Source organism: Xenopus laevis, chromosome 1S, assembly GCF_017654675.1.
Source record: "Xenopus laevis strain J_2021 chromosome 1S, Xenopus_laevis_v10.1, whole genome shotgun sequence".
Lineage (NCBI taxonomy): Eukaryota > Metazoa > Chordata > Amphibia > Anura > Pipidae > Xenopus > Xenopus laevis.
In genome coordinates this window covers 117,964,072-117,978,163 of record NC_054372.1, presented here as the reverse complement: position 1 = coordinate 117,978,163, position 14,092 = coordinate 117,964,072, and the positions used below count along the sequence as shown (strand labels likewise).

The following is a 14,092-nucleotide window of genomic DNA, read 5'->3' as shown; positions in this document are numbered from 1 at the left end:
AACCCCCCTTCTAACAAGAAACCCTACCCTACATAGTCCCCCCTCCCTGTTCCCATCCCCCACACAGGTAATAACACCTGTAAGTGCCCCTAATCCTTTAATTACCTCTCATTGCAGAGTCAGCTCAGTGGAGCTCACGGGTGCCATCTTCAGCGCTTTGATACTCTTCAGGAAGTGATCGCTGTATTTGGCACATACATAGTTGGAGCAGTCTTCCAGTGCGTGATTACTGCACCTGCTCTTAAAGTGACGGAAATTGCCAAAGAAAAGGAAGAAGACCCAAAGAATACGGATGAGCCAGAAGATGGTGCCCATGAGCTAATTACAGGATTAGGGGCACTTACAGGTGTTACTTTTTTGGGGGGGGGCTATGTAGGGTAGGGTTTTTTGTTAGTGGGGGGGGTTGAATTCTCCTTTAAGAAAATGTTCTACAAAGAATGCAGAGGACCCAGGGCTTGATAAGCATTTCCCACTTTGGTGACGCTCCACCTCTCATGCTCTGTGCTTAAAACATCAGTGTCAGAGTGGGTCAAAGAGGGGCCGCATGCAGTGAGTGCAATAGCGCTAGTGGGTCTGAATTTCCAGGTTAAAACCTGGAAAATTGCCTCTTAAAATTCCTTTTTGCCACCCCTTGTAACTGGCCGCTCACTGCCACCCGAGACACGGTTCTCACGTTGCCTCATGGCAGGAGCAACGCTGCCAGTAGGAATATCCATAGAATGTTCTGTTGCATGTAAAAGCAATATACGTCTGAAAGACTTACCTTACTGTGCGTAGTGCTTCCTGAAAGTTTTGGAAAATGATTCATGTGTCGTTTCAAGAAATAAGTGCAAGTTACAGAGAAATGAAACTTTGGATATTTAACAAGAAAACAATTTTATTAATTTTGAAAAGACAAGACACAATTTTCTTTTGAAAAACAACACAAGAAAGCTAGCCTGAGTTCAAGTCTGAAATATTCAGAAAAATCCTACTAATATCTTTAGTATGTTCCAGTCATTTTGTTTAAACAACACACTAAAAGTTAATATATATATTTTTTTTATAATTATAAAAGTTCCCCAGTTATTTGTACAGTACACAATACAAATTGCCCACAAACTATCATTTAGCTCCTGCCAATTTGGAGAGGACATAATAAACTAAAAGATTTAGCATTTCTCACAAAAAAATCACATCAGGAAATACCTATTTACAAAATCCAATACATTTTACAAAAAAACAAAACAAAAGAAAAATAAAAATTAGCACGTGGTATTGTCCATTGAGGTTTTCAATAAAAAGTATATATTCAAGCGTAATGCAAAAACTGGAAAAGAACATTACATTATCACACAGATACAATCGCTACAAAAGAAAGCTGCCTACCTGTACTACAGAATATATTTAGCCTATGTCTTAGAAAGGAAAAATCTACTGTTACTGTGCCTCTGTGCTTGTAAACTAAAGGAACGCTCTAGGCCACTTACCAAGCGAGTCAGTGAATCACACCAAAAAAAAAAAATGGCACTTAAATAAAAAAAAAAAGACACACTGTTTAAACTAAAACAAGGAGGTCTTTTTGAAGTTTGTGGGATAAGAAAGCCCTGAGAATTTTCAGAATATAAGTGGTATGATTGGGTCAATAATAGATTTGTTTGCAACAGTGGGCGACAATATGTTCCTTTTAAAGGCTCACGTTTCAGGAAAGACTGGAATGCTTTGAAAACCACCTAAAATGCTAATTATGGGAATAGACCCTCCAACTATTGTAGAATACTAACATCCTACAGCTTGTACTAATCTCACAACTGATTTACAGGGGTAAAGGCTTCTTGTTAAAGATATAATGCAATGGGGCAACTTGTTTTTTTCCAGTAAGATGCCCATGTTTTTTTCCTCTATTCTGGAACCAAACACTTTAATATTATAACTCGGGGCTTTCAATCCCAGGAGTGTTGCTAAGGCATGTTGTACATTATTTAAAGAAAAACTAAAGAGGTACAGTATGTAAATATATAACAAATGAGAGAGAAAAGAACCAAAAGTAGGCTGTCACTTTGTAAGTGGCTTTTACTCAACATAATCAGATAAACAAAACGAATCTCTACTGGCACATACAAATCACTAGCAGCAATGATCAAGGCATGCAAACTGAGAAGCATTTACAGTAAATCATTGTAAAAAACAGAATAAGTGTCCAACCCTTTGAGTATTGTACAGCTAAATGAACCTCAGAGAAAAAGGAGGGCCACCACGTGGTTTCAGCAAAGGCCTCCGATCCAGCATTTTAAAAAAAGGCATTTTGTATCAGTCATTATTAAGAGAAAAAGGAATTCTGTTTAAAGTATTAAAGGATACCACTGCCTTTTTTTAAAGGGAAAGTAAACTATTTATCACAAACAGTGCATTGCAAAAGTGCATCCCATAGCCAGAACACCATATATACAGTACATTTATACTTCAACCTGTAGGCTTGGTTGATGAGATTGGTTTCTGTTTTTTGGTTCCAGTTTATCTTTCTAGTCTAATACAGTACAGACCAAAAGTACCTGCCTCACATCCCTGACATGCCTGATAGTTTTATCTGAAATGTAACTATACCATGCATTCCCGTTCCCACTGGTGTCACAATAATGTCAGTGCTATGTAATCGTTTATGACACCGTCTGTATTTGCTAAAATACAGTTGCGATCCAGTTTCCAAACTGGTGTTATACAGAGGGAATAAAACAGTAGCATTTGGTAAAACCTTCAATAAACTGAAGCTTGCAACCTGTTGCTATAGTTCCCAAGTGGTTCCTTTTAAATGCAGCACTATGCAAACCAATATTGCATTTTTCTTTTCAGCAAAGATAAAGCAAGGTTCCTTACTTGTAGAATAAGGTTAAACATACATGAAGATGTGGGATGCGATAGAAAACCCATGTCTCTTTGTTTTGCCTTGTAAAGAGGGGCAGAATCAGTACGACCTCTCTATTAAATTCCCCAGAAACATGTTGAACAGTAGGCACTACATTGCTCATTTAAGCAAACATGAGTATGTGATTGGTAGGAAGTAGATAACAACATGCCAGGTCAGAATTAACAAACGCAAATACATTGCTGCCTATATTTATAGGTATTTGTGTCCTTTACACAACTGATAGTAATGTTTAAGTTCTTCTGAAGGACACAATCATAAAAAAAAACATTTTCCATATTGGAACACCCCGTTAAAAACAAATGTACCCAACTGTGTTCAACCTATTTAACGGCTCTTATATTTGTATTGAAAAGTGTTGATTTGTTAACCTATTCCTAAAAAAAATGGATGGGGATCCTTCTTAATTTCCCAGTTGACAATCTCCCCCGTAGCGATTTAAGGAGCATATTACAGATCTATTGAAGAACTACATGGCCAACTGCACCTCTTCAGTTATTGGATTTCTCTCTTCCACAACATAGTACTTAATAGTTGCAACATACCATGATAAACAAGTAATACAACACCTGCTGCCGCCCTGAAAGAAAATGAGATGTTGACCAAACACACATTGGTTCTTGTATCCATGTAAGTAGTGCTTATTAATTCTCTATTTTGCAATGCTCAAAGGTTTATGTACAGCTGTACAATAAATAAACTTCCTAATATTGGAAACTTAGAATTATGTATCTATTCCAGTTTTTATTGTCTTTGTTAGAATGAAAAATAAGCAGTGCAGATTCCTCAAAATTCCTCATCAATGATTTGTAGAGAAGTTGACTGAATTTAAAGACTAGAATAAAAGTAGATTTCATTTTAACAGAACTGAATCGGCATTGTGCATCAACGAATACGTGCGCAACATTTCTGGCACTCAAAATTGTATAAGGCTACACAACAGAACAAAAAAAAAAACACTTCTAAAAGTTTAAGTAAAATTGAAATGTAAATTAATTTTGGGAGAGCTGTGTGTCAACAATCATTTAAACCCTGGGAGCAAGGAGGAGCTATAAACCACCACATTTACATTTCAGCGACTACTCCGAATTGAACGAAAAGAGTAGTAATAATTTGTATATTACCACTATAACTATGTTGCATTATGTGGAAAATCCCCTTTTCCAAAGAGTTTACAGTATGAGAATTACAAAAAATCTGTATCGTGTACTCGACATTTCCAAGACACTTCTTTATGTCAGTAATGTTTTCTAAAACTTTGAAGAAAAACCCTAAACATGAATATTTGGTCACAAATTGACTTTATCAGTCCTTTAAAAAATATATATTTATATCACAAGCACAAGATATACTAAAATACAAAGACCAAAGCTGGTTGTGGGTTTTATAGCCTCTGATCAGCATAGAAAGGCAGAAGTGAAAGCACCAAAGTAATCTTGTATATTGGTCTTCGTATGACTTATGCCTTGATGCTTAAATCCTGTGTCCCAAAAAATGACATGCTGTCCTGCACAAACAGCATTAACATGAACTAGATTTTAATGTGTCCAAACTAAGGACCACTCTTTGCTTTATTGGTTTCCAGGGGAAAAAAAGGTGTGATCCTTAATGTGTTAGCAATCAAGAAGTAAAATTAATTAAACAAGGGGGAGGCTTAAAATACTAACAATACAAATAATGCATAGAGGAAAACCTCACTTAGATGCTGGTAGAGGATTAGTACATCGTTAGAAAATGTTTTTGATTGCAGTGGGATTATTTTGAGGTGGAGAAGGATATTTTCTCTGAAAATAGATGTAAATGCAAATTAACACTGTGACCGAGCACTCTGGACTGATAAAATAAGAGTAAATAAAGGGTATGAGTATTGTACAAAAGGGATGTTCTTAAAAAATAAAAATTACCAGTAACTTTTTTAAAAGGACTCTGAACGTCAGCTGAATGGGTTATATTTTTGGCAAGGGGATCCTCTGCCAATTTGCAAGGTCCAACCGCCCTCATCTACCTTCAAGGGACAAATGGTTACCATAGATCAGACACCAGAAACTTCCCCCCCAGACACAAGAGTGGAGGCCAGTAGTTGGACCCATAATGAACGGATGGAACAAACGTTATGTTTACTTTTAGTTAGACATTTGGTTCAGATGGCTGGCCATATAACATACTTAATTGTGAAATATACTTGTGACGTGTTTTGTTGTGGTAATTAAGGCGTAACAAAGTACCTCATCTGTCATGGTGAAAAATGGTGTTTGCTACTAAGGTCCTCATTTTTGAACTTTCATACTCAGGTAATTGTAAAGGAAACCCATTATGAGTTCCCCAAATCTAGGAATCAGTACAGAAGTTGTATGCCTCAAACCAGACAATATTAAGCTAAATTAAAAAAAGAGACCGTTAAATAAATCCATCCATATGCTGTGTTCTAATGTAATAGATTATAAAACCTCTACCATGGCCCTTACTACAGCCTTAGACAGAAAAGACAAAATGGGTCAGAGTCACTAATGTATGTATTTATAAAAGGGATAGAAAAGCAATCGCATATGAAGGCTGGCTACATAAATGGATTAATACTTGTCACTCACAAGGATAACCACCAATTATATACTCGCAAGTAGAGCAGAAACATGAAATATTGAAATTAGATGTATCATGTATATATTGTGTCAAAAGCTGCTGAAAGCAATATGAAAGAGTTTTAGTCTACAGAATTTCTTTCAGCCTGATAAATAGAAGTACCTTGGTGTACATAAACATGGTACAGAAATGAGCTAGACAGTTTTTTAGTTGTCTTAAGCCACATGTGGGACTAAGCTCAAATTAAAGGGATCTTGTCATCGGAAAACATGTTTTTTTCAAAACGCATCAGTTAATAGTGCTACTCCAGCAGAATTCTGCACTGAAATCCATTTCTCAAAAGAGCAAACAGAAATTTTTACATTCAATTTTTAAATCTGACATGGGGCTAGACATTTTGTCAATTTCCCAGCTGCCCCTGGTCATGTGACTTGTGCCTGCACTTTAGGAGAGAAATGCTTTCTGACAGGCTGCTGTTTTTCCTTCTCAATGTAACTGAATGTGTCTCAGTGGGACATGGGTTTTTCCTATTGAGTGTTGTTCTTAGATCTACCAGGCAGCTGTTATCTTGTGTTAGGGAGCTGCTATCTGGTTACCTTCCCATTGCTCTTTTGTTTGGCTGCTGGGGGGGAAAAGGGAGGGGGGTGATATCACTCCAACTTGCAGTACAGCAGTAAAGAGTGATTGAAGTTTATCAGAGCACAAGTCACATGACTTGGGGCAGCTGGGAAATTGACAATATGTCTAGCCCCATGTCAGATTTCAAAATTGAATATAAAAAAATCTGTTTGCTCTTTTGAGAAACGGATTTCAGTGCAGAATTCTGCTGGAGCAGCACTATTAACTGATTTATTTTGAAAAAATGTTTTTTTCCCATGACAGTATCCCTTTAAGAACAACACTTCAGAACAAGCAGAAGCCGCTACAAAGTGATGCTAAATGGCAACTGTCACAGCTGTAAAATGCACCCAAATGGTAATGAATGTTAAATACATCAAATGTATATCATTTTTAATAAATGTAATATTAATCAACAAACTAATGTTTTTCTTCTGCTCACAACACACTATTTTAGTAGGCCCAAACTAGATTCATACCAAGTCCCAGAGCCATTGCCTGTATTTTGCCTGAACCAAATATATATATATATCTATATATCTATATATATATATATATATACAGCTCTTGATGTCATCAGTTATAAATGGAGCTTAGTGATGTAATTTTGGTCACTAAATCTTGTGTATTATAAATAAATAAAGTGGCCCTTGTTGGAAATTATGAGGATGTTATAAGTAACCTCGGAGTTCCATGACCTATATAAAAGCATATGGTCATAGAACTCCTCTGTGACTTATAATATCCTTATATTTTACAATAAGGGGTATTTATTCACCATATTTTTATTTAGAGCCTTGTTATATATATTAATTCCATCATGTGCCAAAACGCAGGAATACATTGGTAGCAGGAAAAAATCATGTTGAGATAATTTAATATCTCACAAATCAAATACAAAAATAAAACATATTTTAAAGCCAGATGTATTAAATATACACTACAATTTAGGTGCATTTTATAACTATAGCATTTTCCCAATTTTTTTTTAAAAGAAAAATGGACAATATTTTTGCCCTACATTAGCAGTAGTGTTAGCAAATGATCTGCTATATCTATTTGTATGTATCTAAATTTGCCATACTGCATTTCCACTGATATAACCGTGAGTGTGTCCAATGATCTTTATGCTATTACACATTTCAAAGGGCAGCTATCTTTCATCTACTTATTTATTACAACTGTAATTGTATTTCCTCTAAGCTGTGTGCTCATGCTGGTGAATACAACTATTAATGCCAGTGCAAAAGAAATGCTGGTGTGAACTTAATGTGAAAAAGCAGATCCTCCAATCGCTGTCTACAAGTGCGCTGTCATCAGCTATTATTAAAGTTTGTAAATTACTTTCTGTATCAGGTATATTCTTTGTCACCTCTCTGTATTGTTACATTTCACCATTGTGACTGGATTATTGGAATAGTTTACATGCCAAGAATTTTCTGTATGTGAGCTGAGCTAAGAAGCTGCTCCAATGAGTAGTCCACGTCTTCAGTCCAATTGCTCTAGATTTACTTCTATTTCCATATCACTGTGGATAGCTGCATACTGCCAATGGTAAACAATCATATGGTTTTATACAGCACAATGTCGATAGCTACTCATTCCTGCTGCACAAAAATAATCATGAAGAAGTCATTGAATTATTTGACAATAGACTTGCCATTTAGCATTTCAAAATCCAGATTTGTATATCCAAAAAAACATCAAATCACTATAGGCAGTGAGTAGCAGTTACGGTGGAGAATAGCAATGTTCCTCTGAAACTCACACAGATACAGTTGCATTGTTTTTATTATGTAAATACCATGCAGAAAATGACCCTTAGGGTACACCACGATGAATGCGAAATTTGTGGTAATCAGAAACTTGCAAGCCTGATTTTATATTATATCTTCTGTAATTATCAGCCTTATTGGAATCAGGGCTGAAGTAAGAGAAGGCAATGAAGAAGGGGTTGACACCGCATATCAAAGCTAAAGTCCACCATCTCTTCTCGTCATAAATGTCAACAAGTCATACCACCATCCAACAGCCTTTGTAAAAATGCCATCCTCCCCAAAAATCTACCTTGACTTCCATGTCTTTGTTTTATTTTGCTTTGCACACCTTAAGGTGAGACGCATGACTTGTGTGTTACCAGAGACTTACAAGGGTATTTCATACAAAGCTGCAAACTTGCACAAACGGAGTTGACAGTACTAACCATTCAGGTCTTTGCTCTAATTTTTAACTTGCAGTAGAATATTAAAATCTAATTTCTGATTGGTTGGTATTAGCAACTGCACTGTAATTATTTACATTTGTTAATAAATCAACCTCTTAGCTTAGGTGTTAGATATCAGAATAACATCTGCACTTTCCATGAAACTACTAAAAATAACAAATATCTAAAGGTCGAGAGCAGTCTATTCTCAATGCACATAGCAACATGGCCTACAAATATAATGCAATGATGAAGGCTGTCCACACTTTTTGGGGCCAAAAACAAGCAGACACGCATTGTTGAGTAATGTTAAAAAGGAAAAATTAAACCAAAAAAACGACATCTTAGCTTCAGTTCTGTTTAAGGCACTGTGAAATAGGCGAGGTACAGTGATCCCTGAAGTACATTCTTAATTGGTAATGGTTTGTCTAGCCACCCGTTCTAAACCTATGTGAGCGGGAATAAGTTCCAATAAGGTGAGCCAGGTACACTGTCTAAAATGTATTATGTTTTAGTCTTTTCACACAATTTCATCTACTTGCTATAACACACAAATCTATCATGCATGGCTGAAAGACACAAGAGCTTCATCCAATGAAGTTTCCATTAGGGCTATTTATTTAACCTCCTATATATGGAACGTCCAACCTGCATCAACAACTACTCCACTGTAGATGGCCAAAGGTTGAAGGGCATCCTGTACAGCCCTGGTCTACTTAGAGGTACCAGTCATCTCAGACCACAAACCTAGTGTTTTTTCCCACCAAATAATTAAAGTTGTAGTCTGTTCTATACAATTTCGAGACAACAACCAATTAATAGTGAGTGGCACTCAGTGTCCACAAGGGGCCTTAAGGTGGTTTTGTTTGTCCTGTTATAGTTCTGGACTTTAAAAACAAATGAGATGAGTTTATAAATGTATCCAGCTGATTCCAGGCTCAAACATTATAGCAATGGGCAACTGAAATATTTTTAGAGGTAAAAATATTTTTGATTTCTAAAAATAATCCTTTAATTTTTCACTAAATCACAAAGGGTTTCTCTGTTTTTTCAGACTTTTATCGTTTTGTACAGCATGAAGAGCGGCCTCTTAATTTTACTAATATAATAATGGGTGACCAGAAGGATGTTAACATTATCACATTTGTTCATAGATTTAGAATAGTCCATCTATCAGTTTTAGTTGTTGAAGGTGTCCTATAAATCTGTAATTTTATTATTAGTGGGTTACCTAGAGAACACTACTGTAAGTAATCTCTCTAACCACCCAGCCCAAGGTACATAGTAGATAACATAGATATCATTACATCTTGAGTATACTTTATGCACCATGTACCAAACACTAGGCAGTTAGTGGGATGACTTACTGTAGTGTTAGTTAAGGTCACCCATTAATAAAATAAGTATCATTTATAGAAATTTTTTATACCAAATACCAAAGCTATAACCATACATTGGAGCAACTGTCTCCCTAATTTGATGAATACAGTCAGTGTTAGATTGGTAACTGAAAACCCTTGAAGACGAAAAATATACTCAATAGTGCTCTCAGTTCCAAAGTACTTTAGCATTTAGCATTGATATCAAGAACAAATGGTTGTCAAATTTCCAGCAGTCTATACTGTATATATATATATGCCACTGGAAACGTGTTATTCAGAATTACAGGAAGTCCATCTCCAATAGACTCCATTTTAAGCAAATAATTCTAATTTTTAAAAATGATTTAATTTTTCCTTGCAATAATGAAGCTGCGTGAATTCATATTGTTAGCAAAACAATCCTATTGGGTTAATGCGATGTTTGAATAATATTAACCAGAGGTAAGGTATGGTGGTCCAAACTATAGAAAGATCCTTTCCATCCAGAAAACGTCAGGTCTCAAGCATTGCAGATAACACATACAGTATGTGTGTATGTATATATATATATATATATATATATATATATATATATATATATATATATATATATGTATGTACACAGCAGTGCAATTACGTACTGTTACAAAATTAAGAACAAAGGAAAGCCATTTTCTAAATTCAGACCCTATCTAGCCAGCCTGTGCTTCTTTAACCCTCTCTCCCTGACTTTCTTTTTCTTTCAGAAGTCTTATTACAGACTTCTGAATGCCACATATCAGGATCCCCATATTTGATGAATGTAATCTACTCATGTTGTTACAAACACTCTTATCCAAAAATTTAGTACCCAGGCCAGGGAGAAAGGAGTAAACAATTTAGTTTATCTCAGGTACGTTTGCCTAAGTTCTTATATTTTAATGGTTTCTTTACCCATTTAATATGGGCTTTACTTAACAGTATATAACATCTGCGCAAGTGTGCCCATCACTGGATCAGTAGTTTTCCAACGGAGAAGCAGGGGAACGCTTAAGAGATATTTAACACGTTCTAGGGCCTATGTACATTACGCTGTCAATTTCTTTTCTGACCCACTTACACAGTCTCTTAATGAACCCCCTTAGAGTTTACACGTCAAGCCAAAAATTAATGAACACAATTAACGGAAATTGCTTGTGTTGCTGACCATTAGACAAAAATTATACTTTTTTCACTTGCATTACAACGCACTTATTTAGCTTGCTGCATTTAGTTACGTAATTCATGATATTGACTTATACAACATAGGAGAGAATGCATATATACTCCTTTGTATTATATTACAATAACCAACACATACACCCTCTCACATATAAACAACTTATACCAGTATTTCTTGCACATTTTTTGGGTTGTCCCCTTGTTTCATGCCTCAGCTGTCACATTATATATTTCCAGTGTAAATGAAGATGATCTACTTTTACAGAGGTGCAAATAATTAACTTACTACTGAGCTAGCAATAAAATAGAAACGCAAACTCAATTTCTAAAATGAAAGAAAGGTTTGGGTAGTAAGGAACAGATAGAGAAACAATATATATATATATATATATTAAAACATAATATAAACAATGAGATGTCTGAAAAATCTATTGTACAATGTAAGAGTTGGAGGGGCCAATGTTTGGGGTAAGTATTAAAAAAAGGTGTGTCAGAAAGGCCAGAAACAGTCACATTTCAGTCATAAGCTGTTCTGCTGCCACTCATTTTAGCCTGATGTACAAATATTTATACATCCCACTTATGCAAGCTTTTTTATTAGCTAGACTGCAGTGTAGGTATTTCCAGTGGCACTGCATTGCCTGATGGTCTGAGTGCTGGTAACAATGTGCTCGCTGTGCAGCTGATTTAAGACCAGGCTTTGCTGAACACTACTCTCCAGTGATGGCTGCATGCAGCCCACTGGGAATGCTTGGCTTAGCTCTGTCTTTTCCCTCTTGGCTGGGGGCTCTCCAGAGTCATCAAGCTCTTCATCTATTTCACTTTCCACATCGCTGCCTTCATCTGCACAAACAAACAACCATGAAACTAGCACAAAGAGAAAGGAGGAAAGTGTGAGAGAGAGATTTAGGAAAATTGCACAACATTCATTTCATCAATCATAAACAGATAGAGAAGTAAGAATATTAAAAGGCAAGTTCACCTTATAATAAAATTCTAGTATGGTGTTTTAATTGATAATCTGAAACAATAACAGATTTCCTTTATTTTTTATTATGTTTATATATTGTGTGCTTTTACTGTTTCTCTCCAGTTTGGGCATCAAATCTGGTAGCTGCGGCCCTATTTACTCAAGCCACAAGCCGTGCATTGAATGGCCAACTGGGAGATGAACAGAAGAATGAATCAACACTGTAATGAAAAATGAATAATTATTATAAGTTCTAGTCTTAGAATTAATAGGCATCCATTTTCTGGATGTCACTGTCCCATCAACCAGACAGCGATTTAAGACTATAAAGACTTAAGAATACAATGCAAAAACTTTAAAGACATCTAACTATATATTGTCTCAGAATATCAATGCAGACACTATGAATATTATTCTACTTTCTAATCAGCAGAAGCAAGTACAGAGAAAGAGTTAAATAAAGATCTTATACAAAAGAACAGATCCATGCCATGACACCTTGCCAAAATTTAAAAACAGTTTACAGTGTATGTTGTCTATATTTCATTATAGTATCAAGTATTATTATTGACAGGATTTTGGCTAATATTCAGATGTACTGCATGCCTCAAATGTATTGCATTATATTTGGCACAGGCCATTGATGGGAGAAATGCTGTAAAAAGTAATAACCTAGAGCCTTTTGTCTGCCTGAGAGTATTCTATCATCCCTAGATTAGGAGTCCCCAACCTTTTTCATGCGTGAGCAACATTCAGATGTAAAAAGAGTTGGGGAGCAACACAAGCATGAAACAAGTTCCTGGGTGGTGCCAAATAAGGGTTGTGATTGATTATTGATGGCCCCTATGTGGAATGGCAGACTACAAGAGGCTGTGTTTTGCAGTACATGTGGTTTTTATGCAACCAAAACTTGCCTCCAAGCCAGGAATTCAAAAATAAGCAACTGATTTGAGGCCACTGGGAGCAACATCCAAGGAGCTGGGTTACAACATGTTGCTCACGAGCTACTGGTTGGGGATCACTGCCCTAGATTATACTCTAAAGCCTAACACCCAAGTTGAAACATTACTGTTATCTAAAGCGTTAAGCCTGTCAGGTTAATAGGTTTTTTTATTAGAAGTGTATTTATTAATAGTGTCTTTTTGTTTAATTTCAAACAAGAGAAAGATTTTTTTTTTTTTAAACAGAAGCTTGTTTTCAGTGCACTTTGCCAAAAACATTGACTGTTTGACAGAGAATACTAAAAGGCATCCTTATACAAAAGAACAGATCCATGCCATGACACCTTGCCGAAATTTAAAAACAGTTTACAGTGTATGTTGTCTATATTTAATTTTAGTATCAAGCATTATTACTGACAGGATTTGGGCTCATATTCATTCATTTCAGTATATTTTTATACCTGAGAATGTATTATTTGAAGTTTAGCACAGCAACTATTTAAAAGCAGTCATTCACATAAGGCAAAGAAGGTCGCAGTCATTATTATTCTTCTTTTGCATCTTGATAAATAATAACTCTTCACATTTCTGGGTTTGTTTGTTTTTTACAAAGATATACAATTCAGTTATAACAGATTCCATCACTAAAGTTACCCAAGACACATGTTGTGTTAACTGATAAACTGTGTGACTATGGGATTTACTACAATTTGCTCTGGCCAATTCTTGCTACAAGTTACATTTTTCATGCTGCAATGGCACAGACAGCAGGCCAGGGGCAATAAAATACTATAAAGCACTGTAACAAGAACATGTCTTGCTATTATCTGCAGAAGGGATAAAAACTATATTACAGCACAAGTATTTGTCAGTTAAAGGCATTTATTAGTGGAAAGATCAGAGTATAGTGCCACTTAGCAGTGCTACATGCTCAAGCCAAAGCACACAAATAGGGAAAATTACCCTTGAAACAAATGGCTGCCAAATAACACTTGCCAAATACAATGATTTGAAAATGAAAACACAAGCTGCTAAAAATAGAATGTATGTTTTGGAACTGTCAATGCCAATATGATCACGTAACAAGGCTAGCACTTGTTAGACCCTCATAGCTCCAATGCAAAACAAGTAACAGCTATTTCCCCCCTAATTGCCATTATATCCATTGCAGCTAACATATAATAATTGTGTGAACAGAGGACAAACTGTGCAGTCTCCAGAGGCATTTGGCTTTTCCAGTACATACATGGCCCTGCGTATGCCCCAGAGGTTTCAAAATAGTCGCTGCTTGACAGCAGAATCAACTGCTATTCAAGT

At 35.9% G+C, this 14,092-nt stretch overlaps 1 protein-coding gene across 3 annotated transcripts in view; it reads right to left on the bottom strand.

Moving 5' to 3' along the window:
• Positions 1-6,315: 6,315 nt before the first annotated feature.
• Positions 6,316-14,092, bottom strand: part of rfx3.S (regulatory factor X3 S homeolog) — a 179,794-nt gene continuing 172,017 nt past the window's right edge. For 2 of the 3 annotated variants that reach the window (XM_018241623.2, XM_041580130.1), the window contains exon 18: positions 6,316-11,731. In XM_018241623.2, coding sequence (XP_018097112.1) covers positions 11,466-11,731 — 266 coding nt within the window. In that variant the 3' untranslated portion in view covers positions 6,316-11,465. The remainder of the gene's footprint in view (positions 11,732-14,092) is intronic. The other variant, XM_041580129.1, reaches the window with a different exon arrangement.